Here is a 24,803-nt window from a genome sequence, read left to right as displayed (position 1 = left end):
CTTTTAGAATCTAAAGGCTAGAAGCACAAAGGAATCTAAAGATCAGACGACGAAAAATTCCTTGGAAAGTGAGTGATCCATGCAGAGGAGACTGTGGTTTGTCAGGACTGTGTGGGGGCTGTTGCCAAACCTCCACTCTCCCGTTTTCTTTTTAAATGCTGGAGGGTTACGGAGTTTCTTCTGGCTCTATCTGGGAAATTCGTTCCCTTTTGCTAAGTAGCAGAGCTTGTGCGTAGTAAGCTGCATGCATGCATGCATGGGGAAGCCCCTGCCCGGCTTAAAACCTCATCAGTCCTTTTGGGCAAAACCAGGCCAACCAAAGGACCGCTGTGATTTTAAGAGAACATCTGCTACCCAGTGAAAGCACAAGCACAATCCTAGCGGTTATTGTTACATGGTTTTTGCCCTGTGGTGGCATCTAGGGAGCCTGGTCAAGATCAGGTTCCATGGTGCTTGTGTCTATGCACATAAGTAGAAGACAACCAATGTTACAAGCAGCTTCCATACTCACTAATACAAAAGCCAGTCCCCTTCCTCTTTTGGCCTGTTATCAGGGTTTGGAAGCACTCAACGTGTCATGCTGAACTCCAGAAGGAGGGATTTGACTTTAAGAGTGCAAGGCCCAGTTCTGACCTGTGGGACCAGGCAGGTGCCAGGGAATTGGCAGAAGTGTGCCACGCTGTGTGCAGTTGTTCTGTACTAGCTGGTGTGCTCCACACCCACTGGTTGGCAGGGCGTGGGCATCACAAGTGGGCATCTCTTTGCTGTGGAGCATGTTTATTTCCTCTGTATGTTCATGTGTGTTTTATTGGCTGTGCAGCACATTAACCCTAGAGAAGGGAATTTTCCAGTAGCTCACTGGTTAATAAACCTGTACCTGTACATTCAGGTGCATTGGACAAGTTGCTCTGTAGAGGCTGTATCTAGGTACCCCTTCCTTATGTTCCTGCTGCTTTTTTTCACAGCTTTATTATACAAGCCAGTGGATCGAGTGACTCGCAGCACACTTGTCCTGCATGTAAGTATCTGAAAGGTATTTTTCAAACTTTAGGCCACTTCCCTATTTTCTCCACCCTTCACATTTTCCATGGAGCGGCAGGATTGCAAAAATAAACCTGTCATGCTGCATGAGAGCTTCTTCCCTTTATGCTAAGGGGAGGGAGTCCATAGGTAGGACGCTGCTACCTCTTCAGTGGTGTTACCGAGAAGTGCAGAGTATTATCCTCTTCCTCTAGAGATAAAGCCTCACTCTAACTTGTAAGGAGAGGCTGGAGCATCTCGTTCTAGAGCTCCAATTAGGGGCCCTCAGACCCTTCTGCTTTCCAGTGCTGCTCATGGTTCTGTTCTTTGTGTTTCTGGTGTCAGGATTTGCTCAAGCACACTCCAGTGAGCCACCCGGATCATCCACTCCTGCAGGATGCTCTGCGGATCTCACAGAACTTCCTCTCCAGCATCAATGAGGAGATCACTCCTCGTCGGCAGTCCATGACTGTAAAGAAGGGGGAGGTGAGTCTTCCTGCTTTGGTTATTTGCTCAGTTTGTAAATACTAGTTATGCCTCTTCTGTAGAGCAGACTAGGAGTTACGCTGTTAATTTGTTTGTTGCTAAGATACAGTTTATGCAGTGTCCTTGTTCTCTGAAGGATGTCGTACAGCTCCTCTCTGTTTTATATTCAGAAAACAGTTTGGAAACCCAGAGGAAAAGTATGATTAGAGTTTTGTCCTTAGCATTGTTAAAATAATTTATCATATGTAATTTCTATGATGCATATTGCTATGCACTAAATGGATTTGTATTTTTTGTGCAAACTGAAAACAGGAAGCCTGGGAGGAGAAGAAATTAAGGAAACATCAGAAGTCATAAAAGATTAGGAAAATCTGTTTTCCAGAATCTTCGTTCTCACCATACTCATTTTTTGCTTCCTCATTTGTAAAGAAGAATATTGTAAACAGGACTAGGAAGCAAAACAAGTGGAATGGCTTGGGAAAGCTAAGAGACGTGATTGACTCCTGAGGGTGTAATATAGCTCTTCTTAATTCTGCTAGGAGCTGGAATATAACCAGAAAGTTTGAAGATGTGCAGTTCCTTTACCTGCATGCCATCTTGTGCTAGGAGGGCACAGAGCTACGCAACAGTGAAGTCCTGCATGCTTCAGTGGGCTTGATTCATCTGCCTCGTGATTTCATTAGAAAGCAATTCAGTCCTTCCTGGTGGGGAAAGGCCAGGACCTACAGAAGTATTGAGGGAAGGATGTAGGAGACTGAACAAAAGAGAGACGCAGCTCAGATAGTTTATGTGTAAGAGGAATTGTGGCAGTGTGCCAGAGACACTGGCTGATCAAAAGTGACCCAAATTACCCTGTACAAAACCATCTCTTACAAAGCCCAGGAGATTGTTAAGATACTGTGAACCTTCATGATGTATTCCCAAATCCTGCCAGTGAAACATGCTTGCTTTTAGCTGTTAAACTGATTTTCAGCTGACAAAGATTTCCTAGAAGCTGCAGTACTGGGAATTTGCTGCACTTTGTCCTGCAAGTCTTGTTCATTGTCTCATTTTGTCAACTGAAGAGGTCTGCAGCTGAGAAGAGGAGGGGCTGAGCAATTTGAGTCTGAGGTAGAAGCTCAGACATCAGTCACTAGGGCCTCTGTGATAGTAGATGGCCTCATTAAAGTGGATGCTGATTGAGTTGTAGCAGAAATTGCAGGCTAGAATGCCCCTTTGCAGGGGAGGGAGCATTTTGTGTTCTCCAGTTGTCTGTCAGCATCTCAATGAGGGATGCAGGCTTTGAAAAGTGTCACGCAGAATCCTAATGAGGTGCCGGAGACCAGGCAGAGGGGCAGGCTCAGGAGGATGTTCCTGTTGATCTCTGTTTGGAGTGGTGCATTTTTCAGATCTTAGAAAGCGGGAAGCAGAGGCTTGTCAGGACGGGGCTCAGCAGGCCTGTTCACACTCTCACTGGTCCTGCAGCGACTCAGTGTATGATGTGGGGAGGGAAAGAAGGGGGCATAGCCAAGGAGAGGGCTGCGGGTCTGCTGGAGGGGACTGGGAACCCTTTGTGCTCTGCCTCGCTGCACACAGCTCGCACTGAGCCCAGGGGAGAAAAGGACTTGCTTCTGATGCTTCCCAGAGTTTGCCTTCCACTCTGTGAATCTGATGGTGGATGCTGTCTTTAATCATTTGGCACCAATATCCCACTATTTTCAAATGGGTAGCGCCCCAGTTGACACCACTCTGTATCTACAGAATAGGTATGTTCACTCTCTGCGAAGTAATCCAGAGATACGAGCCTGTTCCCAGCTACTCCCTGTGACTTAGCAATAGCTGCTCCTTCCTACAAGATTCTCAGCTTGGGGTCATAGCTGGGTTTTGTTGATGCCTGTAAATCTTTCCTTTACTACTTATCCTTTCCTCCCACTTGCCTTGCTTATGCTTCCCCTAGGGTGACAGGACAGTGTGCAGTTTGCATCTCCTAATTGACTGCTCTCAATGCATAATGCATTTTTTATTTTAATGAATCACTGGCTTGCTTTGATGGCTTTTTTCATTATTTGTCTTCCTCCCATTGAAATTTCCTTGGTGGAAAGGAAGGAGAGAAAACAGCCCTTTCCCCTCATGTATTGCTTAGGTGTTGATCTCAGTTATCTTTTTTCCCCAGTCCTTGCCTTTTATGTGGAATATTTTTCCCCTTTGAGTGTGTCGTGGGGAGGAGTCAAATCTCCTTTGCCAGCCTCTTGCTTGAGCTATTTTTTTCAGGATTGCTTTGAACTGGGGAAAGCAGCCAGTTGTTAATCTCCCTAGTGACAGGCTGCTAGGAAGAGGAGTGCAGGTCAGGAGAGAGTACAAGCTCATCAGCACAGTATTCCTCCCTTTTGTAAAAGGTGATTCCCTGCTCCAGGAGCATCCACTCAGTCTGACCTACCTGCTGTCTTCCTGCGTGCTGTCAGGTGTCCTTCCAGAACCAGCCTTCTGGTTCTGCTTGGCTCAGTAGGCTTTTTTCTAATTTTAGAATAATGCATATAAACTGGAAGTTTTCTTTGATGTATGGACCTGGTTTAATTTGCTGGGCTGAATGAGTATTTCAGGTAGAGCAAGGAGATGGGAACAAAGGGAGTAAAACCATTTACAAGAGGGACAGGAAGGGCTCCAACAGGGAAGTATTGGTGGGTTAAGCCTAAAAACACATAGTCTGGTCCTTGCTGCCTGCCAGGCTGACTGTAGCTAGTCTTCTCTGCTTTGTGGTTTGTTGAGGGCTGTGGAACAGAGCAGCTGGGAGAGCACCAGCCCCAGCTTGGCAACACAGCGGGAGCCAGGAAGGCTTATCTGGGCCTTTGGGACTGTTTCCATTCAGTCTGATCTGCTGCATTCTCTTGCTCCCTCCTTTTCTTCCCAACTTTCTACTTTTGTTGGTTTACTTTTTAGGTTTTTTGATGGATTATCTGAAAGTATCCACTTCACCAGCCCTCTAAATAACCAACAAATGCATGGAGGGAAAGGGCTTCTGAGTAGCACTGCATCTTCTAACTCGGAGTGTGAGTGGTGGAGAATCTTCCACCCCTTGGGACCATGGAGCAAGCATCTTAATTGCTCACTGCTGATCCTTCTTCATCACTATCCTCTTGGCTTAAATAGGGAGCCTGTTTAAGTTTCTGCTGGGGATGGTCTCTTGGGGAAGCAGGAAAATGTGAAGGTGAAGGATGTGCCACTATTATGTGCCAGAAGGAAGGGAGTAATAACCTTTCTAGTCTTATTAACAGACCAGCTGTATGGACTGCATGTTTTTTTTTTCAGCTAAGCCTGGATGCAAATGACTGTAGAGCTTATGTTGTCTTTTCCTGCTGGAAGTAGAGGCTTGTGTTTCCAGCTAATTCAGCCTGTTCTTGTAAAGCAGGAATTCATGAAACTGCAAAAAAAAAAAATTGTGGAGTGATGGATGGTGGTTCCTTTCTTGCCTGCTGCTCATCTAGTGCTCTTTGCAGGATGTTGTTTCAGGGCACTTCAGGCCAACCTCAGTGGTGATGGCTGCCATTTTGCCTTGCCCCTGGCCATGGAGTCCCACCCTCTCTGAAGTGTTCCCATTGGTATTTGTGATCCCACAGAGGCATGGAGGAATGGAGTTGCCTAAAAATGAAGCCTTTTGGAGTTTTGGGTCACTCAGCTGGCTGAGTGCCTTAGTGTCTGGTCTCATCAGTACCAGTCCAGACACAAGAGGGCTGACAGGCAGTTAGTTCCTTCTGGGATCCAGCCTACTAGATCACATGTTGGATCAGTTTATGCTACTGTGCCCTGGGGAGAAGAGGCTGCTTGGCAAGCTGCTCTAAATGTGGTTTTAAGCTGCAGTCAAGAGAGTGGGTATCATTGCCTTAAGCTCCTATTTGATTTGGTAGAGACCAAGTGTGCTAGGGAAGGGAAAGGACAAAGGACATTTGCAAGGGAGAAGTGCCAGCTAAAGCCTTTGAAAAGCTGGGAGCTAAGCTCAGACACAGGCAGCCATGCACAGCTTGAGGTCTGGTGCCTACTGCTTCTGGAAGCCTTGGGCAGATGTTGGCAGTGGAGCACTCCATTTTTGAGCATCTTGGATGCTTAACACTCTGTCTTACAGCTGGAGTCAGAGTGCTCCTGGTGACAGGAGCTTTGGAAAGAAAAAAGAAAAGCTATTAAAATGCTCAAAGAGCAGCCAATTTAGCTCCCTAGGCGGAGCATCCCTTTATTCTGCAATGCTGGTCTTGCAACACATGCGCACACACAAGGAATCATTTTCTTCCTACGCTCTGCAGAAAGCCAAACCACCTCTTCCTCACTGACATATGCCAATACCCATCTCCCGCTTTTACCTTCCTCCTCCTGCATCACACATGTTCCAGTCCTTCCCGGGGCTCTCGCCCACACATGCTGCAGGCCTCTGCTGCCACCACATCGGATGAGCTCTTTCCTCAGCACACAAGTGAGGAGATGGCCTTTTGTACAGCTGTGTCTCTGGATGAGTAGATTTTTAAATTCTGCTTTTTGTAATGCCTCAGACAAGCTGGTCTCCTGCCACGCTTCCTGGAGTTAAACAGTACGTGACAGCAGCAGGATTTATCATACGCAAACAGCACAAAAACACTGTAGGATGAATAGATGAGCACGCATGTAGTCGTGAGGTTGGTAGCAGAGGAGAGGGAGATGCTCGCTGACAGAGGTAAGAGGAGGAGGACAGCAACAGGCAATCCAAAGAAGGTATCCAAGCACTGAAAGATGTACAAAGAGAGCTCTTCTGTCCAGAGCACTGAGGTGGGTGGGAGAAGCAGCAGGTGAAAACATGCAAAGGAGAGCTGGGCCTAGGAAGACTACTTGGGACTTATATTGCAGCAGTACAGGAGCTTTGCAAGAGCCACTGAAGGTAACAGCCAGCCCAGGCTCTGTTGGAGACATTAAAGATGATCCTAATTCACACCGTTATGGTACAAAATAGGAAGTTTTCCCTGAGGCTTCCTGGAACGTTAGCTGAGCTGTGCTCCTATGCACCTTACAGTCTTGGGGCTTTCTGTGGAAGAGAGGGTGGGGGGGGGGGGTCACTCTGCCACTGTACTGCCACTCTGATCCTAAGCTTGTTTTCTTGGATGTTGATTTGGTGTTTCTGTAGTCTGTATGTCATTTCAGGACAGATAGGAAACTTTTAGCACCTTTGGTAACCTTAGCAAACAGAGTAACTTTGGAAAGAAGGTAGAGAGATGGCTTCCCACGCGTATGTATGCTATTGTATGTCACGTATAGCGGGATCAGCCAGCTGAAGAACCTCATGTTTGACAGGAGGCTGCCAAAGGAACAGCTGTTGCTGGCCCTGAGTGGGAGGAGTGGACCAAAGTGGTCTTTGGTTCCCAAACTGCTAGAGAAGGCCTGTGGAGCTGAGGTGGCACGTTTATCTTACCAGCATGAGTCCTGCCTGAGGGGGCTGCTGGCTCCCCAGAGTGGGCTAGGATGGGCTGACTCATGTTGGGAGGTCCAGGAAGGTGCCCTGCGCTCCCTCACTGTGGAGTTTGGCAGGGATCTGGCAAGCCAGTTGGGAAATCCTTTTATTGTTTCCCTCTGACCTGCTGAACCCTCCCAGCAAGATGAATCATTCACAACAAAGGATATGACCCTTTGCTGGAAGTGCTCCTCCTCTTCTTCAGTGATGCTGAGCAGCCTGGGGCATGCCTGTTGTGCCAAGTCTTGTTTTCCAAGAGAAGCTGGTAGTTAGATCTAATATCAAGCTCCATACCTCTGTGAGGAGAGATTTCTTGACTTGATCCACAAATGTTTTCTCCTGTCCTCTCCTCCCCAGATACTTGGTTGTTTTTGTGGCAGTTTACCCCTGCTGCTTGCTGAAGGGAGACCTTCCCAACTAGCTCATGAGCGAGAAGATATGAAGAATGAAATGTCTGGGAAGCTCAGTGTTTTCCTCCCAGTGGCTGGCTGAAATACATCCCTTTCACCTCTTTACTTCTGTTCCAGTCAAGCTTAGGAAATACAGTCTTGTCTTCTTCCCACCCAGCTCTCTTTCTGTGAGATGGTGCTGCCAAAACGTTTTTGCTTCCTCATGGTAGTGCTGTCTCTCATGTCAGTCAGGGTATTTTGTTCCCAGGAGCGCTAGCCGAAATAAACTCGGTGCAAATGAGTGGTACCTCAGTCCCAGGTGGGAAGTGTAAGGACTGTTGAATCACACCCCTGTTTTGGCATCGTATGGCTGAGCTTTCTGCTGGGGTTGTGGGGAGATGTGGGACAGAGAGCATGGCTGCTTGGAGGAAGTCTGCTTGGATGGTGACAGCCAAGGGCTGCGCAGCAGCAGGTTAGGTGCAAATTTAGAAGGCGGGAGAAGGGGTGGCCTGGTTGGACCAGGCAGACCCTGTGAGGAAGTTTGTAGCTTTGCTGCAGGGAATACTGATGGGCTTTTCTTTTCTTACTTTGTGGAGGCCTGACACAAGGGTTTCCAGTCACTGGTGCCTCTGAATGGGCTTCCCCTTCACTTGAGGGCACGCTTGTCTTCAAAATGCCCTGGTCTAGGTGATGGTGCTGGAATACTGACAAAACCAGGGGCTGACCCAAGGCTGAGCAGTAGTCCTCCAACAGCTCTCACGGGCCTGTGCTCTCCATTGCCTGTGAAGAAACACGTTGCCACATTGGTGGCCATGTTGTTGGCCTGTCTGCCAGCAGAGACATCTTCCCAGGATGGGGTGCTGAGTCCGTGCTCTGGACTGGCCTGGGGTGTTTTTCAGCTAGGAACTCTTGGCGGGGTGCCGGGCTGGGGTCTTGGCTGATCTCACACACTGCCAGCGCCTGGCAGAGGGGGACAGGGGGCCAAGTCAGGACTGCGCCGTCGCCCTGCCAGGTAGGGAAGGCACAGTGCCACATCCTACTGGGTAGCAGAGATGAGCGAGCTGTGAGAACATTTTTAAACCTAGGAACAATGAGCAGAGGTTGAGCTGGCACAAACAGATATTCTCATTGCCTCGGAGGAGCTGAGCTGATTTGCAGCGTAATTAATATGCATCAGATCTAGAAACCTGAGATTAGGGTTTTGGCTTCCTCAGAAAATATCCTTCCCTGCTTCATTATTGCTCCTGAATGAAATTCTTTGCAACTGTGGGGAGTGTTTTTGCTACTGACAACATACCTCCTCCTTTTAATTTATTTTTAAAGCTCAATGCTTCTAGTTTCCTACCTAGGGTTTGTTCACCAGGCAGGAGGGGGAGGCATGTACAAGTGCACATCAGCAGGAGAGACATGAATGCAGGCAGGCGTTCTCTCCAAAACCACTGAGGAGAAGCCAGGAGGATCACGCCCACCTAAAAATAAACATTAACATATGTACGAGTCTTTCTGAGCCTGAATCACTGCTGGATACCAGATCTTTGCAGACTCCTGCCCAGAGATGGTGCAACAGTCTGCTAGGGAGCAGCCTTGCTTCCTGGCACTATGGGAAAGGGGCAGCTTTTGCTGCTGCTCACAGATTTCCAGGACCTTTGTGTAGTAGAAGGCAGCACCAGGCTGAGGTGCTGGCAACTGTGTGCGTTAACAGCTAACCATGGTGCTAGTGCAGCTGCAGACAGGAAAATGCCGACTCCTAGTCTGTGCCAGGAAGTTTAGGGCACTGTGGAACAGAGCGTGGAAACAAGAATTATGTCTGCAAGGACATTTCTCTGCCTTATGTTCATTGCCATGATGCCTGCTGGGCGCAGGACTGATGTGGTTTGTTTTCATTTTGGAAAGCCAAGATGGGAAGGATGGTAGGCAGAAAGAGAGGCAGCGTGGGGGTTTGCACTCCCACGCCCTCCGCAGTAGATGGCTCAGGGCTTGTTATGTCGTGTGGCAAACAAAACCCATAGGGCATAGCCCGAGAAACTGAGGCAGCAGTGCTGGCTGGGATGCCCTGACCTTGCTCAGGTTAGCTGCTTTCCTGTTGCGTACTGCTGCGAGCTGAGCACAGCTGCCGCTTGGAAATGAGCAGTTTTGTGTAGTGTTTCCCAGTGTGGGGATCTCAGGGATACTGCAGGTTGGAAGGAGTCATACTGACAAGTCCCAGGCCTGGGCCTGGAGAAGGCTGGCCTGAAGTGAGGCAGCAGGGGCAGGTTGGTTAGCGGTGGACACTGGGAGCAGATCTCTCCTATCCTCAGCCATGTTGCTGTCTGTGTATGTACAGTACGTGTAACGTGTCGCTCGTTGGTGCCAGGGAAGCATCCTCTTAGCCAGAATAGCGAGGAAATAGTAGAAGTTAGGGAAAAGTACCATACCATAGCTGCGTGCAGAAGCTGATGTGCCAGAAGCTCTTGCACTGACTGGGAAGCAAGGCAACACTGACAGTTGTACGTATTGGTGGGAATAAAATTTGCCAAAAGTTGAATACCCCTGAATTCTGTTTGAAAATCAGTGGGAGATAGATATTCCAGATGTGCACTCCAAGTCCTATTGGTCCTTACATCAGAGCAGAAGGCCTGAGCGTAGGGCAGAGCTTGAAACTCTCTGGCTTGGTCGCCAGTAAGAGCACACAGCCATGTCTCAGTGCCAGTGCTCCAGCCCTTTTGTCTTTAACTATGGTGTCCCCATAGGGAATTAGGAAAGCGATGCTTCTGCCTACCAATGTGTGCCTCTTATTTAGGAGTCTGTAAAGCTCCCTGGAACTGGAAACAGGAATAAAGCCATCAGGGTTGTGCAGCTTCTTTGCATCTTCTAGGTTTGAGGAATGTTTACATGATAGATAAAAGAGGTTTAAATAGGCATTGGGTGGGGGCATACCCAGATGGTCCTATTTAAACACAGGCTGATCAGGGACTGCTGAGAAGTTTGCTAGATACCTATTTTGTTCAGGAATTATCCCTTAACAGCACCTGTAGCAAAGCAGCAGCAATGGCATTCAGCTGTGAATGCTGACAAACTACTGCTGTGAACGGGGAGTGGAGGTGTTCACTCCTCTCTCCCTGTGGGGCAGCTTAAACTGGATTCAGGGGCTGGGTAAGTGACTTCTGAGAAAAGTGGTGTTTGCTGCTCTCTGCTGGTTTGAGGGGCGATGATGTGCTGTCAGTGATTCTGGTCCTTGGGTACACAGGATCTGGGCAATGACTCACAATAAATTACACTTAGGCTCAGGAGCAGGTGATGGAGGGAAGCCTGAAGTGTGACCCAGAACCAGATAACAAAGGAGATGCATGGCCCTTTCTGCGCCTGGGAGAGAGGGCAGCAGCAGGGAGCAGAGCTTACGGCAAGGAACGTTTAATAGCCTTTTTTCTTCTTTCTGAATTAGACCAGTTTGGTAGGAGTCATGTCCAAGGCATGTGTTGCCCCAGTGACAAATCTGGGGCTCGTATTGCACTAACTGAAACATTTTTATCCTGTTTTTTCACCAGCACCGGCAGCTGCTGAAGGACAGTTTCATGGTGGAACTGGTTGAGGGTGCTCGCAAGCTACGTCATGTCTTTCTTTTTACTGATCTGTTCCTGTGTGCCAAGCTCAAGAAGCAGATTGGAGGGTGAGGTTTTCTTTCTGGACTATGTGCTTTGCACCTCAGCTTCAGCAGAATCCTGGGTTTAGCCAGCAATTTTAGTTGAATGTGAATACCCCAGACCTGCGTAACTGCAATCCACAAGATGCAGTTAGACAAAAAATTATCAGCAAGGTAGTACTGTCTTTTATGTGAGACCTTGGCCAAGTCCTGATCCCTCAGGAAAGGTTAATTCCTCCCACCCCTGCCTCCCTGCCTCAAGCCTTCCTAGGAAAATAGGATGTGCTGTAGCTGCTGGTATTCTGGACAAATGCCATTCATTTTTCTACCTCCCCTTTCTTTTAAGAGCTGATATTCCTCACTTTCTTTTGTTACTAAGGTTATTAATTTTGGCCTTGCAGCTACAGCCAGTGGACAGTTTTGGAGAAAAATGGGAAAGGTACAATAAACAAACTATATGTCGGCCCCAAGGTGCAGCTATACAAACAGTTTTGTTGATATTTGTCAGAAATGAAAGGGGAGGAACCTTTACCAACATACCTGAGTCAAACAGGGCTTCTCTTCATTTCATAAATGTTCTGCTTGGGGAGACCCCTCTCATCTTCTTGCTTTCCTCGAGCAAAAAGTTGTCCCTGCCCCTTTTGAAGCACATGCTTGTGAGGAATGAACCTTCAGAAGAGTGGGAGGTTCCCAAGAGTGGAGGTACCCAACAGTAGAGGTGGAGAGGGAGTAAATCACACTAACCATCTAAAAAGTAAACTGGTTATCCTGGTGAAATCACTGGAGAATGGCAGTTATGAGCTGTAGTTTTTTCTGGTTGGATTACACAGGGGTTTATGCATACTGGATCACCTGCCGCACTTGGCCCTCCTAACTCAAGCAGAAGAGACCTGGTTTTAGATCACTGGTAGCAGCCAGATCAGAGGCATGGCCTGGCTTTTGAGCTTTGCCTCTGTGATGGCTTCAAAGGGAGAGCATGCAGGACTGAAAGGGTTTCCAAAAGATCATTGTGGTTTCTTAGGATAAAAAGAACTAGATGACAAAGCAAATTGCCTTGTTCTATTGTCCTTGTGCTATTGGCCCTTCTAGGCTTTCTTGCTGGGAAGCAGCCCTTTACCAGGCTTTTCCCACATGGGAATCACAGTGAGGTTGTGCCAATTTCTGAATCTTATGAACTATAGCAGGGAAGGTCTTGTGGGAAGAGGGAGTGGGCATTGCCAAACACCAGTAATAGTAAAAGGTTTGGACCTTCTGTCTTTCAGAAAAAGCCAGCAGTACGACTGCAAATGGTACATCCCGCTCACTGACCTTAGTTTCCAAATGGTGGATGAGTCTGAGGCAGTGCCCAATATCCCGCTGGTACCTGATGAGGAGCTGGATGCCATGAAGATCAAGATATCCCAGATCAAAAATGACATCCAGCGTGAAAAGGTAAAAGAATTTGAGCACTCAGTGCCAAGTACAGACCCGGTGTCTCTGCTGGGATGATGTGCTGTTAGAATCAGCATTCCCAGAGCTGCACAGCATGGGGGTTCATGCTAAAACAGACTATTCAGTAGAGGCTTGTGGTGCAGCTTTTTATCAGTGATATCCAGACGCTCTGCAGCCCATCTTTGCTCATCCTAGTGTATGGCTTGAACAATGGTGTTCTTTGAGGAGGCAGAAGCAAAAGACCCTGTAGTTGTACCCACTAGCTCTTCTGCTTGCGTGGAACCTCCTGTGACTGCTATCCCTGAGCGTCCATGTGGAGGACGTGGCTTTTAAGCTATGGACATGAGAAGGACTGGGAGTGTGGCATGCCAATTTCTGGCTGTTAAAGTATGATCCTGCAAGTGCTTTTGGTCAGAAGCCATGTACTTCTCAGTTTTTGCAGGCTCAGTTATGCTTTTGAAGCTTTTTCTGACTTTACCGGTGTCAAGGCACCAGCAAATATATGAAGAACACCAGATATGCAGACTGGACAGTCTAACACAGATACAGTGTCTCTGGCCCAGGCTTCTCTTTGCTTGCAAGACATGTTTTCTCAGAGGTGTTAGACTCCAAACCTTCCTGTAACCCAAAAGAGAAATAAGACTTTGAAAACTGTAAGCCTGCTGGTATGTAGAACAGGATATGAATAACGTTGCTTGTACTGTGAGAAGACTATCCCCTGCAATTCCAAAGAACAAGCTTCAGCCTCTCTGCCCTAGCTGGCTTTCAGAGAGGGATTCCTGGAAAAAGTAAGATATTAGGAGGAACACCATGTGGAAGCCTCTTACTCACAAGGTGCAGGTGCCTAAGATACACGCTTCAGTGCATCAGTGCCAACCAATATACACGGTTGGGTTTGGGACTGGGTTTTATCCAAGAAAAACCTTTGTTTTCACCTGACCTCTGTTGAAAATGGATCACTGTGTGGCAGGTTGTAGAGAACTTTGACAACAGACTTTTGAGGAACTTCAAGAGAAGTTCCTTACAATCTCCTTAGTTAAGGATGCTTGTGGAGGAGCTGGCAGTGCTATGGCTGCCCAGTGACATGATGCTGCTGCAGCTTCTGAAACAGAAAGTAGAGGGTATAGCTGGGACAGTGGGGCAGCTGCAACTGGGGAACAGAGCCAAGTCTGAGTGTAGAATTACTGCAGTTAACACCTTCCTGAGCACCTGGGAGCCCTGTGGATCCTGTTGACAGCATTTCTCCTGCCTAGGGTCCTTTGGCTACTCACAGAGGGAAAGGAATGTGGATCTTAAAATGTCTGTCAGTGTAAATGGAGGCAGACATTGGAGAATGATGTGTGTCCTCTGTCTCCTCTCTCCTCCACCCTTCAGAGGGCCAATAAAGGCAGCAAGGTCATTGAGAGGTTGAAAAAGAAGCTCTCAGAGCAGGAATCCCTCCTACTGTTGATGTCTCCCAACATGGCCTTCCGGGTACACAATCGCAATGGCAAGGTGAGTGGCTCTTCTGGTCTCCCTCAGTGTACAAGAGAGGCCAAGGGGAGGGGTGCGTGTTTGTATACTCTGTTGTACAAGGAGGTCTTCTTACCCCCCTGTCTGGCCTGAAAGCACTTTCCAAGCAGCAGACACCTAACTGTTCCTACACCAAAGGTTAGGATGACATCTTGTAAGGCTATGACTAATTTGTTTGTAACATTGACATTTAAACAATGTTAGAATTTAATCCCTACCTCAGCACCTGCCTGGCAGAGCAATAGGAACAGCTCTTTTCGTCTAAGATAAAGCTCTGCAGCAGCTGCCTTCTAGACTCCCCTTCAAGTTGAAGGCTTAGTGCACTCGGGGCTGTCTCCTCAGGACTGTGGGCTGCAGTCAGTACCAGGGATGCAGAACAGTTGTGAACAATCTCCTTTAGTACCGTGGGATGCGCAGTGTGCCCTGCTCGGCAGTGCTGTAACCTGTCACTGTGGCCTTTCTGTGCACGTGGCAAAGGATGCTCACAAGATCCTGTTACTACTCAGTGAAAATCCACAAGCTGGTTGTGCTTCCTCAGCTTGCATCAGTGTGTGCACCAGTCTGGGCTGGAGGCCTTTGGGTTTCCTGGTGCAATTGTTATGAGTAGCATGCGGCTGCCATGGGAGCTCATGCTGCCAGGGACGCAGCTGCTGTTTGCAGGGTGGAGCTCTGCGAAAGCTCTGACCGCAGGGGTCCGTGCTGGCACCGCTGGCATGCTGCTAGGAAGGCCCAGTGCCAGAGTCCTGCCTGTCACTGACAAAGCTGTGGTGCAGGGCAACTGGCAGGAGTTCTGTAAGGACAGTACAACAATTTCCACTGGAGGAGGGTGGGAGGCAGGCAGGCCTGCTCTCAGTGGTTGGTCATTCTAATGCATACCTCATTTTCTTCTGTTTTCCTGGGTAGAGTTACACGTTCCTCATTTCATCAGACTATGAAAGGGCAGAGTGGAGGGAGAACATCCGGGAGCAGCAGAAGAAATGTGAGTGTCCTTCAGCTGGGCATTGGTACAAATACTGTGATCTTATTAGAGAGCAGGAGTCGGGAGGATGAGGTGTGGAGCAGGGTTCCCTGGAAAAAGAGAGATGCGTCAAAATCCACAGCACAACATGGATGTCTTCTGTCTCTGCACATCTGAGCCTGTCTGGGGGACTTTTACTTGCAGCAACGTGTAGGGAATGTATAGAGAGAGCGCTTAGTAAGTGTGTGGAGGGATTCTCCTATTTACCGTAGAGATCAGAGCTCTACCTGCTCCAGGTAGAGGGAACAGCTGCACCCTTTTACCTGGCTCCAGTCTGAAGAAATTTATTTACTTTTTTGGCATGGGTGTCTTTTGGCTTTGAAAGAAAGTAAGAGCCTCCTTTGTTTCCTGTGAACCATCCTGAGACTTTTTACTCTAAAGAGTAACTAAATATACCTTCAGTAGAGCTGGGCTGCGGCAGCAATACAGACCTGAGCATCACGGTGCTTTTGCTGAGCATTGCCCAGGGAGCAGCTATCCCATGTATGGGAATGAGGGAGCATGCATCCAACCTCTGCTTTGAATTTTAATTCCCCCTGCTTTGAATCTCCTTGGCAGGCTTCAAAAGCTTCTCACTTACATCGGTAGAGCTCCAGATGCTGACAAACTCCTGTGTGAAGCTTCAGACAGTCCACAACATTCCCCTCACTATCAATAAGGAAGGTGAGACCTTTGGTTTATGCTTTCACATGGTACAGCTGCGGTGGAAACCTACCTCTGCCTGCCTTTGCATTTCCCCTAGAACTGCTCTTACTGTTTCTTTTTGCTACTGGCTTCAACCTGATGATGAGTTAAAAACTGAGAGTTCCTGTAAAACAAAAGCTGAGACCATATGTGCCCAACTTGTGAGTTTAGTTGAAGTAGATGATAGTGTACAAAAAGAGAGCAGCAGGAACAGGAACAATCTGTCATCCCAGTGTTACTTGCTGCAGTAATAAAAATACAAGCTCCGAATGATATATATGGCTACATCTAAATCAGTAAAATATTCCTGGACATCCTTCAGTGTATAGTGATTGACTATTAAATGGTCTTTACATACAGCCATCATGCCAGGGATTGGAGTGCCTGTTAGAGTCCTAGCCTGGGACAACTTTGAACTATACCTGGGAATCCTTTGGAAGAACACTAGTTGCCAAAATTGTGTCCAGGACCATCCCAAATTATGGTTTAATCTGCTAGCATAGACTTAGCCTCCATATTTTACTTATTCTCCTTTGAATTTCTTCCATGCTGTCTTGCTGACCCTAGCAATGTCATTGTAAAAGCCGCACATTGCCAGAAGGCATTACAGGTGAAACAGGCACTTAACCTGGATCAGCCTCCTCTTCTGCTGAAATGGTGAGGTCACGTGCTCCTGCCATCCTTTCTAGGGACAGTTTACCTTCTGCTCGTTAACCTGGGTAATATCGGTCTCGTCACTCTGTCTCGCTCTTGGCTCTTCTGTGCACCTAACAAAATTCCTTGGGTCTTTTGTACAGATGATGAATCCCCTGGACTCTATGGATTTCTGAATGTCATTGTCCACTCTGCCACAGGATTCAAGCAAAGTTCAAGTGAGTTGCAGTTTGTAATACACAGAGGTATTGACAGGGGTTAGATAATGCAGGTGCTGTGACAGCTGGAGCGGGCTGGTTTAGGATTGCAGCATCTGGGATAACAGTGAGGAAGAGAGGTGATTTGGGAAACTGGAAGTGAAATCAGGCATTGATGTAAATTTAGGGGAATGCAATTTTTTAATGCTACTATTAATTCTCAGAAGGATCAAGGACCAAGCATACAGCATTAATTTTCAGGCCTAGTCTGTTGGTATATTTTTTTTTGAGCAGTGTTTCCTAATTACCCAACAGTTTTAGATACAGATCAGCCCTTATCCTGAATTCTTTCAACTGTATTTCATTTTGCAATGAAAGCATTCTCTGATATCCAGAATTTTTGGTGTGAAGGACGTGGTGTTAAAACTCAGGGGAGTGATTTGATAGAAGGATCAAAAAAGGTGAAAAAATAGAGTGAAGGGGACACCTGCAGAAATAAACATGCTTCCCAGCCATTGGTGAGGATAATCTAGGAAAAGCTGCAAAGCTTACCTTGTCATGTGCCTGGGGATCCTGTTCTTATCTGAGCTGCGTGTGCAGTCTTGGGAGGAAAGGAGTGAGCTCTCCGTACGTGCTTTCTGTTAGCCTTCCTCCTGCTGAGCAACTGGCTTCCCAGGTGCTGGTTAACATCACTTACAACCTAACTTTCAAAGAGGGGCAATGTCTACAGCTCATTACTAGCTCTTCAAAAACATCAGATATCACACCACTTTGCGAAGATAATGAGTTTTTGATGGCTGGCCCCTAACCTGCTCTCTGAGGGATATTATGCTGCTGCTCTTCTCAGTGAAGTTGGTTCTGATGTGTTGATGGGGTCCAGTATCTACCTGGGGAAGTTTCATTTCTCGTTGGTATACACCTTCTGCTCATTGTGGATTGATCTGGGAAATACTGGGTAACAACATAAATATCTGATTCTTGTTAAAGGTGAAGGGCTTGTCTGTGCAGAGGTCATTTATGGAGCTTTGCTGCTACTTCAGCCTCATAAAGGCAACTCTGCTGGTCCAGATGGTGAGATTTGGGGTGGACAGTGTTACGAGTACTAATATGAAGAAGATGCAAATGAAGACACGCCCTGAAAGTGATTAATACAAGTTAGGAGATTCTAGAAATTTTTTAAAAGTTTCTGTGCCTGTCTCCCCCCCTCAGATTTGTACTGCACATTAGAGGTGGATTCTTTCGGGTATTTCGTGAACAAGGCTAAAACTAGAGTTTACAGAGACACCACAGAGCCCAACTGGAATGAGGTAGGTTGGATTTTTCTTAATATGACTTGCTCCATGTGCCAAACATCAGTGCACAATGGGCAGAAAACCTACAAATGGAAGAACTTGCTGCGTGCTCAACACTTGTGCTGCATATGCTGCCTCTCAGAAAGAACTTTTATGCCAGGTTCATTTGGCTGTCAGGGCTTGTGGATTTTCTCTTGGATTAGCTGTAGTTAAACAAACATTTTAGTGCAAATGAGTCTTGTCCAGCATTTCATCGTTTGAACAGATGCGTGTTTCAGTGAAAGCTGACTAAGGAGTCAAGCATCTTAGTCTCTGATTTGACCACCTTTTATATACAAAACACAATTTCAGTTTATTTCTAGGCCAGCTCCATTAGAGAGGAGATTTTGGTCAGTCCCTAAGTGCTCCCTCCTGATGAATTTTACGGAGACTATATTGATTATTAAGAGACTAGTGTCCTGCTGTGATGTATTCATTGCTCTTTCCTTTTCCTGGTGCCCTCCAGGAGTTTGAGATTGAGCTGGAAGGCTCACAAACTCTGCGGATTCTGTGCTATGAAAAGTGCTACAACAAAACCAAGCTCACCAAAGAGGATGGAGAGAGCACAGATCGCATAATGGGGAAAGGGCAGATCCAGGTAAGACTGTGCTCTGCTACCCTTACTGCAAAACAACAGGACTTTTGAATCCTGGAGCACACCAGGGAGACTTCTTTCTGTCTTCTGGTTTTCTCAGTATTGGAAATTTTTCTCCAGATAGTGAGGAATACAGTGCGATTCACAGGTGGGAAGTCAGCAGCTTTTCCCCTCTTGCCTTGTCCCCTGTGCCTATGTCCGTACCCTTGTGAAATAGATGGTTTTTCATGAAAATTTACATCTTGATCTCTGATTTGCCTGTTAACTTCAGAACTTCCAGCACAGTATATAGGAACTGCACTGTCACTGAGCCCTGGGCGCTTTTGAGGATGCTGCATTTGTGACAAAAGGGGGAGACTATACTGTCCCCTTGGTAAATCATGTGGAAGAAATGCTGCTTTCTGTACGTGCTGGAAGCTGGCTGATGTGGTAGCAAGGCCATGGAGGACAGGCTTATTGTCCTGATAACTGCTATGTCCAGAGTGTAGCGTCCATGACAGCAGGCTGCATCTGAGAGAGATTTCCACTGCTCAGAATCGGCATGGTACGCTTTGTGTGTGTGGTAAATTTGTAATACAATAGGGGAGATGATGAGATGATTGCAAACGGATGCTGCTCTCAGGGAGCTGCTAAAGCTCCATGCAGGAGAAGTCAGGCCATTGATGGAGGATGACATGGAGAACATATGTTCCCCCTCTTCTTCTAGTTTGTTGCACTGTCTGTCCACAGCTTTAGGAGGGTGTTTAAATCCTTGCTCTGTGGACAGATTCTTTGCGTTGGACTGGCTGTTGAACAGAGCAGAGACCCTGCCCAGATACCTTTTTCTTTCTGGTACGCTGAAAAATACCACCAGTTCTCCTCCGTTTACGTTTGCCTCTTTATCACTCCCTGGATGACAGCTTTCTCCAACGTTTGAGTGATGGTCACACAGGCCAAGGCCATTTGTGGGATTTCGGAAAGAGCTCCGATTGAGGGCGGCCTGCAGGATCATCTCTCACCTTTACCTAGAAGGGTTCCTTGTCTACCTGAGTTTCATTAGGCCTCTTCCTCTCCTTCCCTCCTTGCAGCCCTGAGGCCGGCATGCCGTTTTCAGGGAAAGCTTTTGGCATCAAACGTGGATATTTGAAAGAAAACTTGCATACAAATCAATAAATACTTACACAGGGTGCCTCCTGTGTACGTCTCAGGGTAACCAGAAAGCTGTATGTCCCTTCTGCTAACAAAAGCTTATTTTCCATGGAGCTGAGCAACTACAAAATAGCAAGTTTTCAGCCCTGAAATGCCCTGGAGATTCGTGTGGTTATAATGGAGAGCCCTGAAATCACTGACCCTCTAAATTAATCAAATATTTTACATAGAATGATTGAAAAAATAATAAAATCTTTTAAAATTTGTAACAATTTTTTTTCACAAGGTTGGGCATTTTTATTCACAGCAGTTGTACATTCTGTTAAAACATTTTATACTTAAGTTAATAAGTAAAAGTACTCTTTCATAGAATCATAGAATCATAGAATGGTTAGGGTTGGAAGGGACCTTCAAAGGTCATCTAGTCCAACCCCCCTGCAAGGAGCAGGGACATCCCCAACCAGATCAGGTTGCTCAGAGCCTCATCCAACCTGGCCTTGAATGTTTCCAGGGATGGGGCATCCACCACCTCTCTGGGCAACCTGTTCCAGTGTTCTATAACTCGCATCGTAAAAAATTTTTTCCTAATTAGTGACACTTGAATATTAATTGCATCTTGATTCTTTTATAGAAGCCTAAACAGTGGGAAGTTTAAAAAAAGCCCAAACATACAATAAAAATGTTTTTGATTAGTGTGCAAAAGTTGCATTCTATTGCAAAAGGCAAATGCAGAATTTCTCTTGCTTTCATTAAATCCTTTTTAACACTATTGAATAACTGCAGAGAGAAGTCGTAAGAGAATCTGGTAAGATTTTGGGTTGATAAGAATTATTAAAGGTTTTTATTTAGTTTTATTTTTAAAGCAACCACCATTTCTCCATTAAGAAATCATAATAATGCAACAACAAAATCAAATTACAGCCTGTGGCTGAAGGTTGTAATTTCAGTATTAATGCTGTTCAGGATTTTCCCAGGTGCTTTTATATTAAGTTTTGTTTACTTCAGAGTTGCTAGTGCATCTACAGCTTTCTGTTTTGTTGTTGTTGTTGCATTGTCACTATTCAGCCAAAGCCTGTCTAGTGTAAAGGCAAGGTCTGGGAGCTGGATGAGGTTTTTTATTTCCTAAATTTCCTTTAGTTAAAAACTCTGGGAACATCAAGAGTCGTGTCTGCATCCTCCTGCTGATGAAAACAGGGAAATTTCTATGTTAGCTAAATGGCAATGTATTGTTAAGCCGTGTATTATTGTAAATCTACAACTTCCCACTACTGGGATTTCTGACTCACTTGCTGCAGTGATGAAGACAATGCATCAAGGAGAGGAGGACTGTCTTGGCTGTGAAATGTTTATTAAATCTCTCCGTTACATAATGGCACTGGAGGAAGGAAGACTGAAAATTGGTCCATGTGGTCAGAAGCTTCCAGGAATGAGCAGCAATTTTAATAGCTCCCATTACTTAAATTTATTTTCCTATGGAATATTTTATTTACCTGTCTTTATAGCCACATGCAAGATCATTGTTGCTTGCCAACCTGTAAGTTTTATCCCTGAAAAATAAAACCACAAGGTTTTAATATGGGAGAACCTCCTGTAAATGTAGAAGTGAAGTCCTCATCAGACCTTCTGGGAATGGCAGCATTGGGTGTGCAGTGTTCTGTTAGATCTCAGGCGTGAGAAACACAGGGAGAGGAGCTGTACCTGGGTACACTGTGAAACTGAAACTATCGGGGGGCTTTGGGGAGGAAGAAATGGACATCATCTTATAGGAGGAAACATGGGGCTTAGCACAGTTGTAAGCATCAGCTCCTCTCATTTTGAATTCTGTTTTTTTTTTTTTTTTTTCCTTTCTATTGTTACCTTGCAATCCATCTTTGGCACTTGGGAGGCTGGCCCTTTTACTCCTTGAATCTTGCACTTCACGTCGCAGGCACATCCATGTGTTTTGAGTGTAGCAGCCTTTTGTTTGGTCCTGAGACTCTGCAGCTAAGTGGGCACATACGGCAGCAAAGCTGGCCTCTGCCTTGGGAACAGCCTGCATGGGTAAACTGATACTGCATCCTGTGATCCATCTCCTCCCGTTGGTGCCTCCTAGAAACGGTTTCCTTTGTTGGTTTTTTTTTTTTTCTGCATGATCAGCTTAGGCAAACCATTTCCTTCTCCCTCGCAGCAGTGCTGGAAAATCAGAGAGGATATGACCTTAGATCAGTCATTCTGTGGTAGCAGCGCGACACTGTTCCTCTGTTGCCATGCAAAACAATCACTGTTATCGGTGTAATTATCTGGGATGTCTCATAGCAGCCCACATGGCTATTTTGGACCTCTAGGTTGTCTTCCACGTAAAACAGATTGTCACATGCTTTACTGCCCAGGTGTCAACTCAGAAAACCTTTTACACACTGGAGTTTGTTTAAACAGTTTGCTCATGCGGAACAGTATCCCGGCAGAGGAAACAGGGTGGAAGTGAAGAAGGCAATGGATCATGTCTGAAGGGTGATGGTGGGAAAGATTAACATGTCAGTGGGGAGCTTTGAGAAGAATGGTGTTACGGCTGGAGTAGGAGTTTCCAGCAGCAGTGAGACTCTGACAACATGTATGTCGCATCCGTTACAATTAAAAATTGATGGAGTGTAAATTGCCAGGGAGATTTAATAAAGGGAGGAAGTAGTGTGAATAAATAGCGTAAAACACACTAACTGTAAGCTTGCCTCAGTCCTTGCTCCCAGGCTTTTCATTTCCACTGATGCTTCTTCGTTTTTTCCTCTTTCTGTATGTTTTCCTTTCTCTTCGGGGCGGGGGGGAAATCATAAAACTCTCTGTGGTGGTTTCCTAAAGCAGAGCACAGACACACCAGTTCTTAGTGCCTGGCTTGCATTTGCCTTTGACCAGCATCCTCAGTTTGCCTTTTTCCCAGGTCCTCACCGCTCTGCCCTGCACGCTTAGGCTCCGCTGGCTGCTGTACGCCAACTGCTGTCCTCATTCAGCACTGAGCTGTGCCAGGGCCAGAGACTCGCCCTCAGAAATCCCTGTGGTGCGGAGCTGCTTTGTTCTATTGTGTTTTGGGCAAGGTACAGAGAGGCATTTGTTTAATTCATCAGTGAATTTGGGGCTGTAGTTTGCCACTGCAAATGCGAAAGAACAGGCCACAAGAGGACTGGAGGAGTAAAGACGAACTGGTTTGTTTGTATTTTTCCTGTGCAGCGTGCGCTTTTGGTGGGCACTGTGCAAACGTGCCCATGAGATACAGTCTTTGAGGGCTTTAGCAGGTCTGTCTTGTTTGCATAGGTCATGGAAACAACACAATTGTTCACAGTTTTGGTGGAGATAGGACAGGTCCTTTTGTCACTTCAACCAAGCAACTGTTTGGAGGAAATGTTTAGAGGTGCAGTAAATTTCACTATCAAATTAACACAGAAGCAGCCATTTCCCAGTGCTTCCCACTGCGTGAGCCGGCCAAGCGAGCGCTGTGTGCTTGCTTGCTCGCTCGCAGCAGCTCCCTTTTGGCACGCTGTCTGCAGCTTGCATTCTTCTGCTCAGTGTTACTTCTTCCAGGTCATTGATCTCTAAACCAGGACAGAAGACAGCATGACCCCATTTGTCACAGGCCCTCTCTGTGCTGGAGCATCACGCTCACTCCCTCTGTCTTCAGCCTGCTGTGTCACCTGTCTGCCCCAGCTGCCCTTTCCCCATTTGCTCTTGCTGGCCTGAGGAGGCCAGTCAGCTGAGGGTCCTGGACCGAAAGCTTGCTCAAAGTCTAAGTGCCTTCTCAGTTTCCTGATGACTCTGTTACTTCCTGCTGTGACTTCATCAGACTGTTAGACCTCATGTTCCTGTCTCTCTGTGTTGCTGAGAGCTTATTCAAGCTTTGCTCTTTTATTAGCTCCATCATGTCACTTTGTTATTTAAAAAGCACCGGGGGGGGGATTTTTTTTTTTCTTTTTTTTTTTTCTTTTCTCCTTGCTGTTGTTATTACCAGTGATTGATGGCGGGTTGGCTGGGGTCAGCCAGACGTGCTCCCTGGTGATTGTTCTCCCCAGCTGTCTCCGTTCCACACAAGCTGTTTTCCAGCAGGAGTCACGCAGTGGGTGGGGAGGGCAGGGGTCCTGCCAGCCCTGCAACAGCGCTCAGAGATGCAGGGAGCAGCAGGTACATGCGCAGTCCTTGTTCAGCTGCAGTAGTTACCCGGCAAAGAAGAGTCTGCGAGCTCTCAGCTCCAGCACACTGCTGTTGTTAGTCGTTTGCAGCCATATGATACTAAGACAGAGTAGGACTTTGTTTGGCTCGTACTTTTTACCAGCTATGTACTTGCGTTCGTTTTGTACAGTGGTAGGAGTTCTCTGGTCATCACTGAGACATAACCAGTAATACCTGTTAACTTAAATAAACTGTAACTGGACCCTACTGGACTCTTCCTTTAATCTTTTAGGGAAATATTCAAAATCCTCTTTCCCCTTCAGTTTTAAGCAGGCTCTCCCTGCTATAAATAACACACTCTCAGTGGCTCCATTCTAAAAGCCTATGGAAAACTGCTGCTGAGCCGGAGGATGGGCTGTGACTGTGTGTCAGCACGGCCGGTTTGGCAGCTTAACACTATCACTGTTTAGGCAGCTGGAGATCAAGCTTTCAGGAATACTGAGCGTGGTTGCTCTTCATAGGAAACCAGACACTTCAGAAGTGGTTTCCTCTTGATTCTGGGAAAGAACACAGTTGTTGAAAGAAACCAAACTTCCAGCTCGGAAATTCAGGGAAGAACAGCCTAGGTTCTGGCCAACTCGTAGGGACCTTGGCCAGCCACGCAGGCGGGGGCGGATCTGTTCCACGAGTTATAAGCAAACCCTCTTGGCCAGCAGTCTGTTATTTGGGTTTGCTGAAGCACTGAAGCTAAGCACTGCTGCCCGTTGCCTATCTGTGCAGTCCCAAAATGTGGGAGCTACTGGTGACTGACTATTCCTTACAAGGGGTCTTCAGGAATTTCTGCCAGAGTTGCACCTACAGGAACCGGTCCAATTCGACGGGAAAGCACTTGTGTGCTGGCAGCATCCCGCTGTGGGCTCACGTCCGTAACAAAGTGCGCGGTGATAAGGTTGGCCTGACTTGCTTGTCTGTTGCTTCTTGGGGTCTCTGCAGCGTGGCAAGCAGGGAGAAGCTTTTGTCTCTGCTGGTTGTCTTTTTTGGGGAGTGGAGAAGGTTGTGGGGGGACTTTGTAGCTGTCAGCAGCGTTAGGCTGGTTTGCTGTTGATCTGAAAGAGAGTGTAAGCATGAGTGTACCTAAGATCTCCCGGAATATACTGCCGCTGCC

The 24,803-nt window shown here is 46.8% G+C and overlaps 1 protein-coding gene across 1 annotated transcript in view; it reads left to right on the top strand.

Annotated features, from left to right (window-relative positions):
- Nucleotides 1-24,803, top strand: part of BCR (BCR activator of RhoGEF and GTPase) — a 104,743-nt gene that overhangs the window by 66,605 nt on the left and 13,335 nt on the right. Inside the window, exons 6-16 of the mRNA XM_010121129.2 lie at nt 8-68; nt 966-1,018; nt 1,366-1,506; nt 10,863-10,984; nt 12,220-12,388; nt 13,763-13,882; nt 14,804-14,879; nt 15,477-15,581; nt 16,400-16,474; nt 17,663-17,760; nt 18,251-18,382. Of these exons, the coding sequence (XP_010119431.1) occupies nt 8-68; nt 966-1,018; nt 1,366-1,506; nt 10,863-10,984; nt 12,220-12,388; nt 13,763-13,882; nt 14,804-14,879; nt 15,477-15,581; nt 16,400-16,474; nt 17,663-17,760; nt 18,251-18,382 (1,152 nt within the window). The remainder of the gene's footprint in view (nt 1-7; nt 69-965; nt 1,019-1,365; nt 1,507-10,862; nt 10,985-12,219; nt 12,389-13,762; nt 13,883-14,803; nt 14,880-15,476; nt 15,582-16,399; nt 16,475-17,662; nt 17,761-18,250; nt 18,383-24,803) is intronic.

This window comes from Chlamydotis macqueenii, chromosome 17 (assembly GCF_036417535.1).
Source record: "Chlamydotis macqueenii isolate bChlMac1 chromosome 17, bChlMac1.mat, whole genome shotgun sequence".
Classification (NCBI taxonomy): Eukaryota; Metazoa; Chordata; class Aves; order Otidiformes; family Otididae; genus Chlamydotis; species Chlamydotis macqueenii.
Note: the sequence above shows the minus strand (reverse complement) of the source record. Positions and strands in the feature narration are given on the sequence as shown.